This window comes from Scylla paramamosain, chromosome 40, assembly GCF_035594125.1.
Source record: "Scylla paramamosain isolate STU-SP2022 chromosome 40, ASM3559412v1, whole genome shotgun sequence".
Classification (NCBI taxonomy): Eukaryota; Metazoa; Arthropoda; class Malacostraca; order Decapoda; family Portunidae; genus Scylla; species Scylla paramamosain.
Window position 1 is genome coordinate 5056871 of NC_087190.1, and position 21714 is coordinate 5078584.

A 21714-nucleotide genomic window follows, 5' to 3' on the forward strand; every position below is an offset into this window, starting at 1 on the left:
CTGTCAACATCTACCTTTCCTTCTTGCTGGAAGTTTGCCTACATTCAACCTGTTCCTAAAAAGGGTGACCGCTCTAATCCCTCAAACTACCGTCCTATTGCTTTAATTTCCTGCTTATCTAAAGTTTTTGAATCTATCCTCAACAGGAAGATTCTTAAACATCTATCACTTCACAACCTTCTATCTGATCGCCAGTATGGGTTCCGTAAAGGCCGCTCTACTGGTGATCTTCTGGCTTTCCTTACTGAGTCTTGGTCATCCTCTTTTAGAGACTTTGGTGAAACTTTTGCTGTTGCCTTGGACATATCAAAAGCCTTTGATAGAGTCTGGCACAAAGCTTTGATTTCCAAACTACCCTCCTACGGTTTCTATCCTTCTCTCTGTAACTTCATCTCAAGTTTCCTTTCTGACCGTTCTATTGCTGCTGTGGTAGACAGTCACTGTTCTTCTCCTAAATCTATTAACAGTGGTGTTCCTCAGGGTTCTGTCCTGTCACCCACTCTCTTCTTATTATTCATTAATGATCTTCTAAACCAAACTTCTTGTCCTATCCACTCCTATGCTGATGATACCACTCTGCACTTTTCCACGTCTTTTCATAGACGTCCAACCCTTCAGGAGGTAAACATATCATGCAGGGAAGCCACAGAATGCCTGACTTCTGATCTTTCTAAAATTTCTGATTGGGGCAGAGCAAACTTGGTATTGTTCAATGCCTCAAAAACTCAATTCCTCCATCTATCAACTCGACACAACCTTCCAGACAACTATCCCCTCTTCTTCAATGACACTCAACTGTCCCCCTCTTCTACACTGAACATCCTCGGTCTGTCCTTTACTTATAATCTGAACTGGAAACTTCACATCTCATCTCTAGCTAAAACAGCTTCTATGAAGTTAGGTGTTCTGAGACATCTCCGCCAGTTTTTCTCACCCCCCCAGCTGTTAACTCTGTACAAAGGCCTTATCCGTCCATGTATGGAGTATGCTTCACATGTCTGGGGGGGTTCCACTCATACTGCTCTTCTAGACAGGGTGGAATCAAAAGCTTTTCGTCTCATCAACTCCTCTCCTCTAACTGACTGTCTTCAGCCCCTCTCTCACCGCCGCAATGTTGCATATCTAGCTGTCTTCTACCGCTATTTTCATGCCAACTGCTCTTCTGATCTTGCTAACTGCATGCCTGCCCTCCTTCCGTGGCCTCGCTGCACAAGACTTTCTTCTTTCTCTCACCCCTATTCCGTCCACCTCTCTAACACAAGAGTTAACCAGTATTCTCAATCATTCATCCCTTTCTCTGGTAAACTCTGGAACTCCCTGCCTGCTTCTGTATTTCCACCTTCCTATGACTTGAATTCCTTCAAGAGGGAGGTTTCAAGACATTTATCCACCAATTTTCAACCACTGCTTTGACCCTTTTATGGGACTGGCATTTCAGTGGGCATTTTTTTTAGTAGATTTTTGTTGTCCTTGGCCAGTGTCCTTCCTACATAAAAAAAAAAAAAAAAACACACACCCTTCACTCAAAAATTTTAAAATCATCATGGCGACTCCTACACCAGCCTCGGAGTCCCCATCTGGGGAGGGGACCATAAATGTCCCCAGATCGGACTGCCTTTCTGTTGACGACCCTAAGTGTCTTGACACCCCCCTCAACTTTTTCTTCATTAACTTCTGCAACATTCGCAGTCTAAGATCTAATTTTCAATCTGTAGAACACCACCTCTCCTCTTCTAAACCTCATCTTCGTTTCCTCACTGAAACTCAGATGTCTGAGGCAACTGACAGTAGCCCCTTTTCTGTTCCCTCCTACTTTCTCTATCCTCATTTTCAATCCAAAGCTGGATGCTGTGTTTATGTGCGCAATGACTTAACCTGCTCTCGTGCCCACGCTCTTGAATCTTCTGAGTTTTCCACCATCTGGCTACGACTACAGAGTCACTCTCATACTAAATTTATCTGTGCTGTATACTTCTCACCTAACTCCTCTGATTATAAGAAATTCTTTGACTACTTAACTTCCAAAGTGGAGCACATTCTGTCAAGGCCGCTCTACTGGTGATCTTCTGGCTTTCCTTACTGAGTCTTGGTCATCATCTTTTAGAGATTTTGGTGAAACTTTTGCTGTTGCCTTGGACATATCAAAAGCTTTTGATAGAGTCTGTCACAAAGCTTTGATTTCCAAACTACCCTCCTACGGTTTCTATCCTTCTCTCTGTAACTTTATCTCAAGCTTCCTTTGTGACTGTTCTGTTGCTGCTGTGGTAGACGGTCACTGTTTTTCTCCTAAATCTATTAACAATGGTGTTCCTCAGGGTTTTGTCCTGTCACCCACTCTTATTATTATTCATTAATGATCTTCTAAACCAAACTTCTTGTCCTATCCACTCCTACGCTGATGATACCACCCTGCACTTTTCCACGTCTTTTCATAGACGTCCAACTCTTCAGGAGGTAAACATATCACGCAGGGAAGCCACAGAACGCTTGACTTCTGATCTTTCTAAAATTTCTGATTGGGGCAGAGCAAACTTGGTATTGTTCAATGCCTCAAAAACTCAATTCCTCTATCTATCAACTCGACACAACCTTCCAGACAACTATTCCCTCTTCTTCAATGACACTCAACTGTCCTCCTCTTCTACACTGAACATCCTCGGTCTGTCCTTTACTTATAATCTGAACTGGAAACGTCACATCTCATCTTTAGATAAAACAGCTTCTATGAAGTTAGGTGTTCTGAGACGTCTCTGCCAGTTTTTCTCACCCCCCCAGCTGCTAACTCTGTACGAGGGGCTTATCTGTCCATGTATGGAGTATGCTTCACATGTCTGGGGGGTTCCACTCCTACTGCTCTTCTAGACAGGGTGGAATCAAAAGCTTTTCATCTCATCAACTCCTCTCCTCTAACTGACTGTCTCCAGCCTCTCTCTCATTGCCGCAATGTTGCATCTCTAGCTGTCTTCTACCGCTATTTTCATGCTAACTGCTCTTCTGATCTTGCTAACTGCATGCCTCCCCTCCTTCCGCGGCCTCGCTGCACAAGACTTTCTTCTTTCCCTCACCCCTATTCTGTCCACCTCTCTAATGCAAGAGTTAACCAGTATTCTCAATCATTCATTCCTTTCTCTGGTAAACTCTGGAACTCCCTGCCTGCTTCTGTATTTCCACCTTCCTATGACTTGAATTCCTTCAAGAAGGAGGTTTCAAGACACTTCTTCATCAATTTTTGACCACTGCTTTGACCCTTTTATGGGACTGGCATTTCAGTGGGCATTTTTTTTTATTAGATTTTTGTTGCCCTTGGCCAGTGTCCTTCCTACATAAAAAAAAAAAAAAAACAACCCAACCAACCAAACCAAACCAACCAAACCAACCAAACCAAACCAAACCAAACCAACCAAACCCAACCAAACCAAACCAAACCAACCAAACCAACCAAACAAACCAAACCAAACCAACCAAACCGACCAAACCAACCAAACTAAACCAAACCAACCAAACCAACCAAACTAAACCAAACCAACCAAACCAAACCAAACCAAACCAAACCAACCAACCAAACCAAACCAAACCAACCAAACCAAACCAAACCAAACCAAACCAAACCAAACCAACCAACCAAACCAAACCAAACCAAACCAACCAAACCAACCAAGCCAACAACCAAACCAAACCAACCTAACCAAACCAACCAAACCAAACCAAACCAAGCCAACAACCAAACCAAACCAACCAAGCCAACAACCAAACCAAACCAACCTAACCAAACCAACCAAACCAAACCAACCAAACCAAACCAACCAAACCAAACCAAACCAAACCAAACCAACCAAACCAAACCAAACCAACCAAACCAAACCAAACCAAACCAACCAAACCAAACCAACCAAACCTAACCAACCTAACCAAACCAAACCAAACCAACCAAACCAAACCAAACCACACTTTTTTTCACCTCATCTTACCTCACCTAACCAAAGCCAACCAAATGACCTGATCTGACCTGACCTGACCCTCCCCCCCACCAGGCTGTACGGCAGATAGTGGACCTCTTGGGGCAGGAGGAGGTCACTGAGGCCATGAGGGGGCTGGAGGATGCACCCCATGAGACCTCCGACATGTTTGGAGAGAATATTAAGGTAAGGTAAATATTTGTAACTTATTTCCTCATTTTCTCAACTTTGTCGTATTGTTGCTGTTATTTTTTTTTCTCCCATTGCTTTTTCTTTCCCATCCCTTCCAAATCCTCCTCTTCCCATTACTAACCTGTCCCATCATTCTCTCACCATTATTCATTCCCATTATTAACCTACCCATCATTATTTATTTATTCATTATTTTTACCTCCATTATTTTCCTCCCTATTCCTCCTTCCATCACTAACTTTCCCCATCATTTCCTCAAAATTTTTCACTCCTATAGTTAATCTACCCGTCATTTCCCATCACTCCCTCCCATTCCCCCACACCCTGCCCCATCAGTCCCTATCATCTTCCATGCCCATAATTAACCTACCTCATTATTCCTCATCATCTTTTCCTCCCCATCATCATTTTCCTCCCATAACTTTTTTACCCCAACCATTCCTCAGCATTATCCCACCTAACCTAACCTTCCCAGTCATTCCCCATTATTAAATTCTCATACAATTAATTAGCCTCATAATTCCCCATATTTTTTCCCATTATTTTCCTGCCAATCTCTCCCCCAACATCTTTTTTCCCCATAGCCAACACATCTTTTTTCTTCCCTAAAATAAATCAGCTCCCCCATTCACTCCCCTATCATCTTCCCCATCAACCCTCCATTCCCTCCAGGTTGTTATTTTTCCCATTATTATTCCTTCCATTGTTATTTCATCCATTATTACTCCACCCATTATTATTTTCCCTGGTAACCCTTTCATGTACCAGTAAGTTTTATAAGTTTTCTCTCCTATACCTGTTGTGCCGGCAGGCATTTCTGGTCTCTCTGTGTGCCTTGCAACACTTTGATTCAGAAGCAGTTTTCTTTCCTTTGAGACTCACAAGTAGGCATGTATTATGTATCACTAGATTCATGAGAAAGTCATCTTTATGATCACATAAAAGAAATTCACTAAAAAAGGAAATTTCACTAATTTTTTCACTCAAAAATTAATAGAAAACGAGAAAAATGTGTTCACAACCACATAGCTCAGAACTTTTCCTGTGAGCATTCAGTGTGCCACACATCACCTGATGCAAATTTTTGTGAGCCCTACAGTAATACTGCTGGCATTGTGATGTGTCAGTTAAATCTCAAGAAAATTAAGGAAAACTGAAGTCAGCATTCATCTCAGATTACATACAGACAGCCTGAGTCACAGCTTGAAGCTGACAAACCACCTAGCATTTGGCCTGGTCTGAGAAGCATCAGTGTTGCCAGTTCATTACTTTTGTGAAACATGTACTCATCTTTGACTCACCAAGAACTGATGCACTTACACCACCACAAACTTTATTCATAATGAATTTAAATAAGTTTTTTTATGCACATGTGTGTTGGTGCAGTTTGCCATGAAGACATGTTGGCATACATGTGTGTCTGGTGCATGAGAGGGTTAACCCCCATCTGCCCCATCACCCCATTAAGCTGTCCATTACCTACACAGATAGGGCCACAGGGGCAGGCTCCCCAGCTGGTGGCGGCTGAGAAGCTGCTGGACCTGTACAAGCCCAAGGTGGTGTCCCAGGCCTCCCTCAGCTATGACCAGTACTGCCCCACCACAGAGCCCACCCCTGCCAAGAAGGTGAGAGTGAGGGAGAGGGAGAGGGAAAGAGGGAAGGAGAGAGGGAGGGAGAGGGAGAGGGAGAGGGGGGAGAAGAGTTGTTATGGTAAAGATTGGTTGGTTAAAAAAAAAAATTTTTTTGTGTGTGTGTGTGTTTGGTGATGTCCTTGAGAGTTAGGTTAATATTGATTAATAGGTTAATAGGTTAGGTTAAAAGAGAGAGAGAGAGAGAGAGAGAGAGAGAGAGAGAGAGAGAGAGAGAGAGAGAGAGAGAGAGAGAGAGAGACCCTCTTTTCACTGTAAACACACAGACACCCATTATCCACCTCAACATTCTCATTCTCTTCTTTCCAGTTTCCTCTCTTCTGCTTTCTTTAGTGCCTGCTCCTTATATTATCACCAGTCCTCCTCTTTCACCATCTTATTTGCCTGTTTCTCTATAGTGAGGGATTGGCACCATGTGTGACTCTCCTGTTGTTTTTGTTCTTTGCATCTTCCAGTACCACCACCTTCTCCTTTGTCTGTTTCCTTAAAGTGAGAGGTTGGCATCATACACAAGTCTGCTTCCTCTGTGCCTCTCATTCTTTACAGTTCTCATCTGTCTGTTTCCTTAAAGTGAGAGGTTGGCATCATACACAAGTCTCCTTCCTCTGTGCCTCTCATTCTTTACAGTTCTCCTCTGTCTGTTTCCTTAAAGTGAGAGGTTGGCATCATACACAAGTCTTTTCTCTATTTCTGCCCCTTACATCCTCCCCTGTACCTCCCATCCTTCCCAACAGTTAAGTCTCCCCTGCACACACTCCAGTAACAGTACTCCCCACAGGCGCCAAGGAGGGAGGTGTACGACAAGTCCTGGGTGGAGGCACAGATGCTGGCCTTCTATACAGACACCTCCATTGTGGCAGAGCTCAGTAATGGCACCTACACCCTGCTGACCGGCTCCAAGGGTGATGATGAGCTGCAAAATGAGGTGAGGCTGGGAGGATATGAAAACTGAAGTGTCTAATGTGTTGTGTCTAAATGAAATAACTCACGGTAACTGAGTAACTGACCGTCTTCAGTCTCTCTCTCATCGCCGTTGTGTTGTCTTGCTCTCTTGTACTGCTGTTTTCATGCTAACTACTCTTCTGGTCTTGTTAATTGCATGCTTCCCCTCCTCCCATGGCCTTGCTGCACAGGACTTTCTAATTTCTCTCACTCCTATTCTTTCCTCTCTGATACAAGAGTTAACCAGTATTTACAGTCATTCATCCCTTTCACTGATAAACTCCAGAACTCCCTGCCTGTTTCTGTAATTCCTCCCTCCTGTGACTTGAACTCTTTGAGGAGGAAGGCTTCAAGACACTCATCCAATTCTGAATAATCCTTTTGTCCTTTTTTTTCTTTTGGGACTGGCACCTCACTGGGCTCTTTTTTACAACTTTTGTTGCCCTTGGCATGAAAAGTATTTGTCTTCCTTGGTGTGTGACTGTTCCTGTGTAATGTATCTGCTCTGACTTACTTGTAATATTTATAATGGTTTTTAAATCAGTCTGATAGAAATGAACTTATATTGACAAGTAGGAAATGTACAGAGGAACCTCAGTTCTTGAACCTAATTTGTTCCTGAGTGATGCTAGAAATACAAAATATTCAGAAACTAAAACTATGTTCCCCATAGGAATCAATGTAAAATGGATTAATCCGTTCCCAGACACCCGTTCATTTTATCTTAGCGGCTTATGACAGATGCTCCCACAGCCAAGATGGCCACTCCACAACATGTGCAGGTCAGAAATTATTTATCCATAAAGGACGTATTGAATGAACTTAGTGACACAGAACTCATCAGGAGATACTGTTTAGGCCATGCAGGGATTCTCTTTGTCATTGATCTAGTGAGGGAAGCCTCACAGAGTGACACAGAGAGGAGCAACCCACTCACTGCCAAAATGAAGGTGATTGTGACACTCAGACATTTTGCTGCTGGGAAAAGCTACTGGGAAAATGCAGTTGATCAGTACTGATGGCATTGTGGGTCATCAAGAGTGCCACAGGTAGCTCAGGATTATTCCTGAGTCAGCTGAAACCTGTTTGTTTACTTTGATTCTCTTCAACAGGATCACATTTACTGTATTTCAAACACTGAATTACTGTCTTACTCATTGTGTCTCTTCTAAATACATAAAAACAATGGAGTTGCTTATAAAAACTATAAATAAGTAATAAACAGCACCTTTTGCTTTGTCTTTAAGTATCTGAAATCAAGTAAGTTTCTCTGAGAACTAAATTATGGTACAGCAACCAAAGCAATTATGAGTTGAAAATTCTGTTCAAAAACCAATTTAATTTTTTTTTTTATGTAGGAAGGACACTGGCCAAGGGCAACAAAAATCCAATAAAAAAATATGCCCACTGAAATGCCAGTCCCATAAAAGGGTCAAAGCAGTGGTCAAAAATTAATGAATAAGTGTCTTGAAACCTCCCTCTTGAAGGAATTCAAGTCATAAGAAGGTGGAAATAAAGAAGCAGGCAGGGAGTTCCAGAGTTTACCAGAGAAAGGGATGAATAATTGAGAATACTGGTTAACTCTTGCATTAGAGAGGTGGACAGAATAGGGGTGAGAGAAAGAAGAAAGTCTTGTGCAGCGAGGCCGCGGAAGGAGGGGGAGGCATGCAGTTAGCAAGATCAGAAGAGCAGTTAGCATGAAAATAGCGGTAGAAGACAGCTAGATATGCAACATTGCGGCGGTGAGAGAGAGGCTGAAGACAGTCAGTTAGAGGAGAGGAGTTGATGAGATGAAAAGCTTTTGATTCCACCCTGTCTAGAAGAGCAGTATGAGTGGAAACCCCCCAGACATGTGAAGCATACTCCATACATGGATGGATAAGGCCCTTGTACAGAGTTAGCAGCTGGGGGGGGTGAGAAAAACTGGCGGAGACGTCTCAGAACACCTAACTTCATAGAAGCTGTTTTAGCTAGAGATGAGATGTGAAGTTTCCAGTTCAGATTATAAGTAAAGGACAGACCGAGGATGTTCAGTGTAGAAAAGGGTGAACAGTTGAGTGTCATTGAAGAAGAGGGGATAGTTGTCTGGAAGGTTGTGTCAAGTTGATAGATGGAGGAATTGAGTTTTTGAGGCATTGAACAATACCAAGTTTGCTCTGCCCCAATCAGAAATTTTAGAAAGATCAGAAGTCAAGCGTTCTGTGGCCTCCCTGCGTGATATGTTTACCTCCTGAAGGGTTGAAAAGGGAGGCGTTCAGTAACCAAGACTCCACTGTATATTGCAAACCAAGACAAAATGTTATATATCTTTTGCAGTGTAGCTTCCTTTATCAATAAGCCTCCTCTTCCTCCTGCTCCTGCTACAGCTGTTTGACCTCCTGGGCTTTGAGAGGTTTGAGCTGATCCAGTCCCTGCTGCAGCACCGCCAGCAGATCAAGAACTGCCCACCTGATAAAGAGAAGAAGATTGCACAGCTGCTGAGTGAGTGTGTGTGTGTGTGTGTGTGTGTGTGTGTGTGTGTGTGTGTGTGTGTGTGTGTTTTTATGTAGGAAGGATACTGGCCAAGGGCAACAAAAATCTAATAAAAAAAATGTCCACTGAAATGCCAGTCCCATAAAAGGGTCAAAGCAGTGGTCAAAAATTGGTGGATAAGTGTCTTGAAACCTCCCTCTTGAAGGAATTCAAGTCATAGGAAGGTGGAAATACAGAAGCAGGCAGGGAGTTCCAGAGTTTACCAGAGAAAGGGATGAATGATTGAGAATACTGGTTAACTCTTGCGTTAGAGAGGTGGACAGAATAGGGGTGAGAGAAAGAAGAAAGTCTTGTGCAGCGAGGCCACGGAAGGAGGGCAGGCATGCAGTTAGCAAGATCAGAAGAGCAGTTAGCATGAAAATAGCGGTAGAAGACAGCTAGATATGCAACATTGCGGCGGTGAGAGAGAGGCTGAAGACAGTCAGTTAGAGGAGAGGAGTTGATGAGACGAAAAGCTTTTGATTCCACTCTGTCTAGAAGAGCAGTATGAGTGGAACCCCCCCCCCAGACATGTGAAGCATACTCCATACATGGACGGATAAGGCCCTTGTACAGAGTTAGCAGCTGGGGGGGGTGAGAAAAACTGGCGGAGACGTCTCAGAACACCTAACTTCATAGAAGCTGTTTTAGCTAGAGATGAGATGTGAAGTTTCCAGTTCAGATTATAAGTAAAGGACAGACCGAGGATGTTCAGTGTAGAAGAGGGGGGACAGTTGAGTGTCATTGAAGAAGAGACCCAAAGACGGGTCTCTGACACGGAAGCAGTAGTCATTCCAAGGAAAATCAGCAAAATACCTCCTCAGGTCCCCCCAACTAGCAGAGGCAAAACGCCAGAGGCACCTTCTCTTAGGGGGATCCTGAGGAGGGATTGGAGCGATAGGACAAGATAAAGATATGAGATTGTGATCGGAGGAGCCCAACGGAGAAGAAAGGGTGACAGCATAAGCAGAAGGATTAGAGGTCAGGAAAAGGTCAAGAATGTTGGGCGTATCTCCAAGACGGTCAGGAATACAAGTAGGGTTTTGCTTTATTAGTTTTAGATAGCAGTAATTCAAAGTTGTAGTCTTGTTCTTCAGGATGGTCAGTGAAGGGAGAGGAAAGCCAAAGCTGGTGGTGAACATTGAAGTCTCCAAGAATGGAGATCTCTGCAAAAGGGAAGAGGGTCAGATTTTACTATATTATTTTTTGCCATTTTTGTTATCAAATACTGTGTTATTATTTAGAGGAGTTAGGTGAGAGGTATACAGCACAGATAAATTTAGTATGAGAGTGACTCTGTAGTTGTAGCCAGATGGTGGAAAACTCGGAAGATTCAAGAGCGTGGGCACGAGAGCAGGTTAAGTCATTGCGAACATAAATGCAGCATCCAGCTTTGGATCGAAAATGAGGATAGAGAAAGTAGGAGGGAACAGAAAAGGGGCTACTGTCAGTTGCCTCAGACACCTGAGTTTCAGTGAGAAAAAGAAGATGAGGTTTAGAAGAGGAGAGGTGGTGTTCTACAGATTGAAAATTAGATCTTAGACCGCGAATGTTGCAGAAGTTAATGAAGAAAAAGTTGAGGGGGTGTCAAGACACTTAGGGTCGTTGACAGAAAGGCAGTCCGACCTGGGGACATTTATGGTCCCCTCCCCAGATGGGGACTCCGAGGCTTGTGTAGGAGTTGCCATTATTATTATTATCTATTTTATTTTACTATATTTTTATTTTTATTTTTATTTTATTTTTATTTTGTTGCTAATTATCTTTAAATTGTTGTTCTGATGACTGCCCCCTTATGCTGTGAGACACATAACCTAATTCATGTTCAGTGATTTTACAGCTGGGTTTAATCTTCATATTTTTCTTGTACCCAATATAAATCTATTTGTGTATGTGTGTGTGTGTGTGTGTGTGTGTGTGTGTGTGTGTTTATTCTCTGTGCAAATCATCATGTTAATTATATTTCTTGTACTTGAACACACACACACACCACACACACACACACACACACACACACTGGGGAAAATATCAACATACCACCTTAAATAAACATTCCCCATACCTCTCTCTCCTCTCTCTCTCTCTCTCTCTCCTCTCTCTCTCTCTCTCTCTCTCTCTCTCGTCGTCTCTCTCTCTCGTCTCTCTCTCTCTCTCTCATCTCTCTCTCGTCTCTCTCTCTCTCTCTCCTTCTCTCTCTCTCTCCCTCTCTCTCTCTCACACACAGATGGCCATAGAGCAGCAGGTAGGAGAGAGAGAGACAGAGAGAGAGAGAGAGAGAGAGAGAGAGAGAGAGAGAGAGAGAGAGAGAGAGACAAAAAACACACACAAAAAATAAAATGAATAAATAAATAAAACAAATAAGTAAAGGAAGAAAGAAAGAAAGAAAGAAACATAAAAAACATCAACAAACCACTTAAAATATCCCAAACATTTCCCTCTCCCTGTCACTTCTCCCTCCTCCCTCTCTCCCAGGTGGCATAGAGCAGCAGGTGGGGGGCATGAAGGCGTCACAGCAGCAGAAGGCAGCAGTGGGGCAACAGGTGACGGTGATGAACGAGGCAGAGAAGCAGTTACTGAAGCAGGCACGGCGGGAGGAGAGGAAACTACTGCGCACCGCCAAGCAGCTGGGCAAGGACGAGGCCGGAGAGGACTTCGACCCTGAGGGCGCTGAGGGCGAAGAGGTGCGGGGGAGGGTGTGTGTGGAGGGAGAGAGGCAGAGAGGTGGTGGTGGAGGATGTGATTGAGAGGGTGATAGAGGGGGTAAGACAGAGGTGGTGGTGGGGGGTGACAGGGTGTGAGGGAGATAGAGAGACAGGGAGAGGTGTTGGAAGAGAGGGATAGAGAAAGGTGGTGTTTTGAGGGAGAGATAGGGGAGAGCAGAGAGATGGTTTTGTGAGGGAGAGACAGACAGACAAAGGTGGTTTTGTGAGGGTCAGACAGAGAGGTGGTGTTGTGGTGTTGTTGGGAAGAGAGACAAGAGACAAACAGAGAGAAAGGTGGTGTTGTGAGGATGTGAGGGAGGAGAGATAGAGAGGGGGGTGGTGGAGGGTGTGTGAGGGAGAGAGAGAAAGAGAAACATAGGTGGGGGCTGAGAGAGAGAGAGAGAGAGAGAGAGAGAGAGAGAGAGAGAGAGAGAGAGAGAGAGAGAGAGAGAGAGAGAGAGAGAGAGAGAGAGAGAGAGAGAGAGAGAGGTGGGAGTGAGGTTGTGACAGAGACAGAGAGAGGTATTATAAGGGAAACTTTGAATGAAAGAGGAGCAGAAGAAGGATTAGAAAATGATAGAAAAGATGTTTAGAAATAAAAAAAAAGGAAGGGAGGGAGGGAGGAGCCACTGAAGGGAAAGAGATGAATGTGTGAGAGAGATAGGGAGGTAGAGAGAGACAAAGAGGTGGTTTATGAAGGAAACAGAGAGAGAGAAAAAAAAAAACAGGGAGAGAAACATACACAGACACACAGAGATACAGACACTTTTCCTACATTCCCACAGAGAGTCGGCCCCTTCTTCAGGCATCCCAGGCTTACCTCTTCAGGAAGCGCGATAGAGTGTCCACCCCAGAGGTCAGGTTTCCCTATGTGTTCGATAGCCATGGCAAGGCTAAGGAGTCTGCGGGTGAGTGCTGAGTGCTGAGTGCTGGGTGGTGGGGGGCTGGCGGGTTTGGGGGGGGAGTGTTAATGATATTTTTATACAATTTATTTATTTATTTATTTGTGAGAGCTAGCTGGGGTAGTGATGATATATATATTTTTTATGCATTTTATTTATTTATTTACTTTTTTATTTATTTATTATTTTTTTTTTTTTGAGGGCTATAAGTGAGTTGGTAAGGAAAATAGTGGATGTACTGAAAAGGTAGTGATTATAGGTTCGTGTGGTTTAGTTGTACAGAAATTAAAGTAGTGACTTAAATTAGACTTGAATGAAATAGAGGTTTGAAAATAGATAGAAGTGAAAGATTGATAAAATGGTGTCACTTGATATTGTTATAGAGATATTAGACATTAGTGAAGTGATGTATTGCTACTACTACTACTACTACTACTACTACTACTACTACTACTACTACTACTACTACTACTACTACTACTACTACTACTACTACTACTACTACACCATCCCCACAGGCTTCATTGCGGGGCTTAAGATGGTGCTTCCTGAGGGCTTCACCCGCAACTCAGACAGCACCATGGAGGAGGTGTGCATCCCTACTTCTGACCCTGCCCCGCCAGAGGTCGGCTCCGACTTTGTGCCCATCTCCAGCATGGACGAGGTGAGGCTGGGAATGGGCAGAGAGTGACTGGGAGTGGTTTGTGGGTCAGTGGAAATGGGTGTGGGTGGGTAGGGGTGGGTGGGGGTGGGTAGGAGTGGGTGGTTGGATTGAAGTGGGTGGGGATGGATAGGACTGGGTAGGGGGGAGTGTTTGGGAGTGGATAGGAGTAGGTGGAGTTGTTTGGGAGTGGCTGGGAGTGGATAAGAGTGGATAAGTTTGGGTGGGTTCTCTCCCTTTGTGTATTCTGGGAGTTAACTGGGAGTGGTTGGGGATGAGTGGAAGATAAAGTTTAATGTTTGGTGGGTACAGTGCTGGCTGTACTTGTCTCTGTGTGTATCTCCTTGATGTATTTTCATTACTGATTCGTTTTCTTATTTTTTTTTATTTAGTATTTACTGTATGTCCTCTGATTTTTTACAGGTACAGTTGTTATGTTTTTGTATACCAGATTGCTTTATTATGGTGTTAGCACAGGTGGTGCTTGCTTAGGCTGGTTCAGACCTATGCTGAAAATTGGTTTGCGAAGTGGCTCAGGGATGGAACTGTGCTTCAACTGGAGGATGCCTGTGTCTGGGACTGGTGTGGCTGAGGGGAGCAACAGTCTTCAGGGCTTTGTTGTTTAGTCCTCTATAGTCTGTTCAGGGAAAGAATCTCAGCCAGACCTCAGGGGAAACCTCAACTTCCCTTGAGAAATACTTAAATTTCTTTACTTAGGTCAACAATTACACAAGCTAGGTGAATTTTGTTTACATCCACAGATGAAGCAGTGTTGGTTCAACTATGTTATAATTTTCAACCTTGATAGGATTAAAACAAAGTAATTATGGCAAATATAAGTTAAGTAATCAAGTGTTATGGTCTATACACCACTTTACTTATAATGGTAATGTCCGGCCATTGTGAGGTGGTGGTTAAAACAAAACATGTCTTCTTAGACATAAAACACTCCTGGATAAGAAGGTCCTTTCAGATTTTGCATGAAATGTTATATAAAAGAAAAAATTAAAGATTTCCATGAGTATCTTGTGTTGCCTTGCATCTTCCTTCACATGGGAAGCAGAAGAGAGGAAGGAGGAGGTGGGTGTCTCCTTCTCCCTCCCTCCCTCCCTCTGTCCTTCCCTCCTTGGTACATCACTATTGACAGCTAAATGAGTCACAAATTTATCAACAGTAGCATGTCAGTCACTCAACACTGAAACAGTGACAGGAGGGAGAACATAAACCTGCCATGACTGACTGTGACAGGTGTATCCTAAATTTCTACTATATATATGTATTACACATCTATATCTCATAATTTCTACTATATATACGTATTACACATTTATATCTCTGCCACACAGATCGGCCAGACAGTCTTCCGGCACTGCAAGACCCTGAACCGCATCCAGACAGTGGTGCACCCGGTGGCCTACCACACCAACCACAACCTGCTGATCTGTGCCCCCACTGGTGCTGGCAAGACCAACATTGCCCTGCTGACCGTGGTTCACCAGATCCGCAAGCACATGGAGCAGGGCGTCATACAGACTGACAAGTTTAAGGTGAGGCGGAGAGGTAGAGAGAGAGAGAGAGAGAGAGAGAGAGAGAGAGAGAGAGAGAGAGAGAGAGAGAGAGAGAGAGAGAGAGAGAGAGAGAGAAAAGGATATTAAAGACAAGAGAGAAAGAGTAAGGGATGTTTTAGAATGATAGGCAGAGAGAGAAGAGATAATTAAGGTGAAAAGAGAGCAGGTGATGATGAGGAGATAAAAAGGTAAAGATAGGAAAAAGAGAGAATGAGTTTTAAAAGGAGAGAGAGAGAGAGAATATTTCATCACTTTCATTTACTCTCCCACTCACTTCTTCCTTCACTCACTCCCTCTCACATTCACTCACTGACAGACCTGCCTCCTCACTCCTTCATTCATTCTCTCACACATCAGTCACCTCTCCCCTTATCACTCATCCAATACACTCCCTCCCTCCTACAGTCCATCCCTTCATTCACACACAGTCACTATTCACTCCTTCACTCCTTTACCACTTACAGCCACAGCCTCACCCTCTCACCCAGTCACCCTTTTTCACCCACAGATTGTCTATATAGCTCCAATGAAGGCCTTAGCTGCGGAAATGGCAAGGAACTTCTCCAAACGTCTCGAACCTCTGGGCCTGAAGGTTAGAGAACTGACGGGGGACATGCACCTCACCAAGCCTGAGATTATGGCCACTCACATGATCATCACCACGCCGGAGAAATGGGACGTCACCACCCGCAAGCCTGGTGAGGTGGTGGTGTGGTGTTGTGGTGTTGTGTTGGTTTGGGGATGTGTTGGGTGTTGTTTGGGTTTTTTGTTTGTTTTGGGGGGTTTGTTTTGGTGTTGTGTTGTGTTGTGTTGTGTTGTGTTGTGTTGTGTTGTGTGTCTTTGTTTTTCTCTGTTTTTGAGGGGTTTGTTTTGTTTTGTGGTGTTGTGTTGTGGTGTGTGTGTGTGTGTGTGTGTGTGTGTGTGTGTGTGTGTGTGTGTGTGTGTGTGTGTGTGTGGTGTTGTGGTGATGTGTAGTGGTGGTACAGTTTGGGTGGTGTGTGGGTTTTGTTGTGAATGAGTGAGTGTGTGAATGGTTGTGGTGATCTAGAAGAAGTGGTAGTGGTGATTTTGGGGTGTTGTGGTGGTGAGTGAGTGAGTGGTGATGAGGTGTGGTGATGTAGTGGTGTTGGTGGTATCTGGTTGTTATGAATAAGTGTGTGTGTGTGTGTGTGTGTGTGTAGTGGTGTAGTGTGGTAGTGTAGCCATGGTTGTGTTGGTGGTGTGGTAGTAGTAGTTGTTATTTTGGCTGGTGGTGGTCATCTTCTACTCTACCTCCTAATCCTCCCTCATTTCATCTTGCTCTCTCTCTTTTTCCTCATTCAAACTTCTCCATATTTTCTACACCACCACCACCATTCCCTCCCTCTATCACCACCACTAGCAAAACTACCCTTCCACCACCACCCCCACCACCATCACAACCACCACTCCCTCCCACAGGTGACACACAGCTGGCCCAGTTGGTGAAGCTGCTGATCATTGATGAGGTCCACCTGCTGCATGGTGACCGTGGACCTGTGCTGGAGACCCTGGTGGCGAGGACTCTGAGGATGGTGAGGCGGGGGTGGCAGGAGTGGGTGATAATGACCAGGAGTGAATAGGGAGTAGTTGGGGTGACTGGGAGTGAGTGGAATAGTTAAGATTGACTGGGAGTGGTTAGGATTGACTGGGATTGGCTGGGAGTGAATGAGGGATGATTGATAGTGACTTGGAGTGGTTGGGAGTGAATAAGGAGTGACTAGGAGTAACTGGGAGTGAATGAGGAAGGTTGGGAGTGACTGGGAGTGGTTGGGATTGGCTGGGAGTGACTAGGATTGACTGTGATTGGCTGGGAGTGGTTAGGTGTGAGTAGGAGTGAGTGGGAGTTGCAATAGTGAATGGTAGTGATTGGGAGTGACTAGGATTGACTGGGAGTGAATCAGAGTTGCTGGGAGTAACTGGGAGTGGCTAGGAGTGAATTGGAATGGTTAGGAGTGACTGGGAGAGAATGGGAGTGACTAGGAGTGGCTGGGATTGACTGGTAGTGGCTGGGAGTAGTCGGAAGTGAGTGGGATTGGCTGGGAGTGACTGGGAGTGAATGGGGATGCTTGGGGGGTTTTGGAGTGCATTTCAGTGGTTGGGAGTAGGCAGGAGTGGTTGAGATGGTTGGGGAGTGAATGTATGTGGATGAGAATGAATAAGAGTGGACAGGAGTGGATGAGAATAGTTGAAAATGGTTGAGAGTGGATGGGAGTGGTCAGGAGTGGGTAGGAATGGATGAAAGTGGTTGGGAGTGAATGGATACATTTAAGAATGATTAGGAGTGGATAGGAGGGGCTAGGAGGTGCTGTGAGTGAGTGTGGGTGGACAGGAGTGGCTGGGAGAAGCTAGGAGTATGGAGATTTAAGTATACACACAGACAAACATGAAAGTCCACATCCTTATCTCCTCTTTGTCTCTATAACCATCGCTTCCTTCTGCAGGTGGAGTCTCAGCAGTCTATGATAAGGATTGTGGGTCTGTCTGCCACCCTGCCGAACTATATCGATGTGGCCACTTTCTTGCGCGTCAATCCTTATGAGGGGCTCTTCTATTTTGATGGGTGAGGCTGGAGGCTTGGTGGTGTCTCTGTGTGTGTGTGTGTGTGTGTGTGTGTGTGTGTGTGTGTGTTTTGAGTGTTTTATGTAACCCTGCAAATCTTTCTTTAATTTTTTTGTTCCTATTCATTCTCATTTTGTTGTTATTCATGTTAGCTTGTATAGACTTTGTTATTCATGTTAATTTGTTAGTTAGTTAGTCAGTCAGTCAGTCAGTCAGTCAGTCAGTCAGTCAGTCAGTCAGTCAGTCACTCATCCAATCACTCATCCACCCACCCACTCATCCATCCATCCATTCACTCACTCACTCACTCACTCACTCACTCACTCACTCACCCACCCACCCACCCACCCACCCACCCACCCACCCACCCATCCCTCCTCACACAGCCGGTTCCGCCCTGTGCCACTGGGCCTGACCTTTGTGGGAGTGAAGGCCATGGGAAGGTTCAAGCAGATGGAAGAGATGGATCGGATTACCTTTGAGAAATGCCTCCACTTCCTACAGCAGGGCCACCAGGTGAGAGAGAGAGAGAGAGAGAGAGAGAGAGAGAGAGAGAGAGAGAGAGAGAGAGAGAGAGAGAGAGAGAGAGAGGTATGATAGTTTGTTTTCTCTTTTCTCTTTTAGTTGCATGTATTTGAATGTAAAGTCTGTGAAAGCCCTTTTTAATTCCCCTTTTCTAGTACCAGATTTCTCCTTTCATTTGACCTACAATCTAGAAAGAGAGAGAGAGAGAGAGAGAGAGAGAGAGAGAGAGAGAGAGAGAGAGAGAGAGAGAGAGAGAGCACCATTAAAGATAAATTATACATCCCTATGTCAAACACCACTGAATACAATCAAAACACACCTCAAACCACACCCACCATTACAACACCCAAACCAAGCAAGTAACAAACCATCAGACATTATCATTACTATTATTGCCCGTAACAGAACAGCACACATACCACATTTAAAAAAAAAAAAAAACCATGTTATAAAGATAAAACACAAAGAACAGCCACTCACTCATCCTAAATGCAGGTGATGGTGTTTGTGCATGCGCGGAACGGGACGCTGCGCACGGCTGGAGAACCTGATCAAGCTGGCTCAGGAGCATGGCAAGACACAGGATTTCATGCCAGAGCCAGGCCCAGACGTTGCCAGGGCCAGGAAAGACTTTGGCCGCTCACAGGAATAAGAGACTGGTGGAGCTGTTTGACTCTGGCTTTTGGCGTGCACCATGCTGGCCTGCTTCGCTCTGATAGGTGTGTGTGGTGTGTGTGTGTGTGTGTGTGGTGTGTGTGTGTGTGTGTGTGTGTTTATCTAGTTGTAATTTATGGGAGAGGAGTTAAGCTTGTACATACTTGTTTTCATGTCTACTTGTGTCCAACTTGTTCTTTAAATCATGAACATTCCTTGCACACACCTCCTCCTCCTCCTCCTCCGCCTCCTCCTCCTCCTCTCTCCTCCTCCTCCTCCTCCTCCTCCTCCTCCTCCTCCTCCTCCTCCTCCTCCAGTCCATGTCCATGCCTCTGTGCTGCTGTGAGGGAGGCTAAACTTCTCTGTGTTCCTTCTGCAGGTGATTGCTTTTAGTTTTTCTTCCATGTGCTCTTGTTTCTTTCATTCAACAGAAATAGATCTTTCCCCATCCAGTTTTCTCATTCCTCTCAGCATTATGTGTGATATGTGTGTATATGTGTGTGTGTGTGTGTGTGTGTGTGTGTGTGTGTGTGTGTGCTTCACCTACAGTCGTCTGCTGGTCACCCAGCCATCCATTTCCCTATGGAAAGAGCTCAGAGCTCATAGTGATTGATCTTTGGGTAGGACTGAGACCAGTTACACACCACACACTGGGACAGTGAGGTCACAACCCCTCGGGTTACATCCCGTATCTACTTGCTGCTGGGTGAACAGGGGCTGCACATTAAGAGGCTCGCCCATTTGCCTTGCCAGTCCTGGGATTCGAACCCAGGCCTTCTTGATTGTGAGCCGAGTGTGCTAACCACTACACTACATGGTGTGTGTGTGTGTGTGTGTGTGTGTGTGTGTGTGTGTGTGTGTGTGTGTGTGTGTGTGTGTGTGGTGTGTGTGTGTGTGTTTACCTTATTGTGTTTTTTTGGAGTGACTGAGTCAAGAGTCAGAACTATATTTCCTCTTATCTTTCTTCCCTATCTTTTTTTTTTCTGTGTCCTCCTAGTGTGGATTGTTATGGCACCATGAAATCCATGGTATCAGTCTTTTCTTTTCCTGAACACATTTGTACATCATGATCACATCACCTTGTTCTCATCTCTTCTGTAGTGGTGGCAGCTTCAGTGTGTCAAGCCCTTCCTTCATAGCCAGCACCTTTCAAGTCTGCCATTCATTATGTAGCTGCTCTTTACACACTATTTTTCAGCATGTTTTTTTTTTCAGATGTGGAGTGTGTGTGTGTGTGTGTGTGTGTGTGTGTGTGTGTGTGTGTGTGTGTGTGTGTGTGTGTGTGTGTGTGTGTGTGTGTGTGTGTGTGTGTGTGTGTGTGTGTGTATTTACCTGGTTGTGGTTTACGGGAAGAGTCTATGTTTGTGATGTCCCATGTGTGTGTGTGTGTGTGTGTGTGTGTGTGTGTGTGTGTGTGTGTGTGTGTGTGTGTGTGTGTGTGTGTGTGTTTACCTAGTTGTAGTTTACGGGAAGAGTCTATGTTCGTGATGTCCTACACGCGTGTGTGAGTGTGTGTGTGTGTGTGTGTGTGTGTGTGTGTGTGAGTTAGTGTTAATGAACCAGTACCCTCCTGCAGGAACTTGGTGGAGCAATTCTTCAGCCAGGGCTTCATCAAGGTGCTGGTGTGTACTGCCACGCTGGCCTGGGGTGTCAACCTGCCTGCACACGCTGTCATCATCAAGGTGTGTTTGTGTGTGTGTGTGTGTGTGTGTGTGTGTGTGTGTGTGTGTGTGTGTGTGTGTGTGTGTGTGTGTGTGTGTGTGTGTGTGTGAATATGGGAATAGGTATTTGTATTCAGTAATCTTTTTTCTCTTTGTCTTCTTTGTCATGAGCAATGAGGGATGCCAGGATGTGCCTCACCACAAACATGGTGGTGCACTGTCACAGAATGTTTGTTTTTTTTATTAGTGTTGGTGTAAGGTGAGAATACACCTTTAACTGTCTTGTGATACACTGTAAAGCTACAGTTACACTAGTCAACAGAAACCTTAGGTTCCAACCTTAAGGCTGGAGAAAAAGGCATGCATCCATCCATATCTTTGAGTGAATGGTTAGACGAGTTCCAGGATGTCCAAACATTTCTGTTGAAACGATTATGTTTCCATCTTTTCTAACAACATCACAACAATTGCCACAGTGGACGATGATGTTCTGTGTCGCTACCAGTGTGCTTGCTACTTTAATGGAACCAGACTGGTTGTTCGTGGCCCACACTGGTGTCATGTTTACAGTTGACAGGCATGTGAACACCTCTCTCTCTCTCTCTCTCTCTCTCTCTCTCTCTCTCTCTCTCTCTCTCTCTCTCTCTCTCTCTCTCTCTCTCTCTCTCTCTCTCTCTCTCTCTCTCTCTCTCTCTCTCTCTCTCTCTCTCTCTCTCTCTCTCTTACTCATACTTTTTTTTTTTTTTTTTTTTTTTTTATGTAGGAAGGATACTGGCCAAGGGCAACAAAAATTTAATAAAAAAAATGCCCACTGAAATGCCAGTCCCTAAAAGGGTCAAAGCAGTGGTCAAAAATTGGTGGATAAGTGTCTTGAAACCTCCCTCTTGAAGGAATTCAAGTCATAGGAAGGTGGAAATACAGAAGCAGGCAAGGAGTTCCAGAGTTTACCAGAGAAAGGGATGAATGATTGAGAATACTGGTTAACTCTTGCGTTAGAGAGGTGGAAAGAATAGGAGTGAGAGAAAGAAGAAAGTCTTGTGCAGCGAGGCCGCGGAAGGAGGGGAGGCATGCAGTTAGCAAGATCAGAAGAGCAGTTAGCATGAAAATAGCGGTAGAAGACAGCAAGAGATGCAACATTGCGGCGGTGAGAGAGAGGCTGAAGACAGTCAGTTAGAGGAGAGGAGTTGATGAGACGAAAAGCTTTTGATTCC

At 44.6% G+C, this 21714-nt stretch overlaps 1 protein-coding gene across 1 annotated transcript in view; it reads left to right on the top strand.

Moving 5' to 3' along the window:
* The first annotated feature begins 12743 nt into the window (after positions 1–12743).
* The window catches only part of LOC135092749 (activating signal cointegrator 1 complex subunit 3-like), a 38565-nt gene continuing 29594 nt past the window's right edge, over positions 12744–21714 (top strand). The window contains 12 exon segments of the mRNA XM_063991416.1: positions 12744–12860; positions 13373–13518; positions 14862–15062; positions 15592–15781; positions 16524–16636; positions 17546–17664; positions 18050–18179; positions 18684–18728; positions 18730–18831; positions 18833–18868; positions 18870–18907; positions 20419–20524. Coding sequence (XP_063847486.1) covers positions 13393–13518; positions 14862–15062; positions 15592–15781; positions 16524–16636; positions 17546–17664; positions 18050–18179; positions 18684–18728; positions 18730–18831; positions 18833–18868; positions 18870–18907; positions 20419–20524 — 1206 coding nt within the window. The 5' untranslated portion in view covers positions 12744–12860; positions 13373–13392.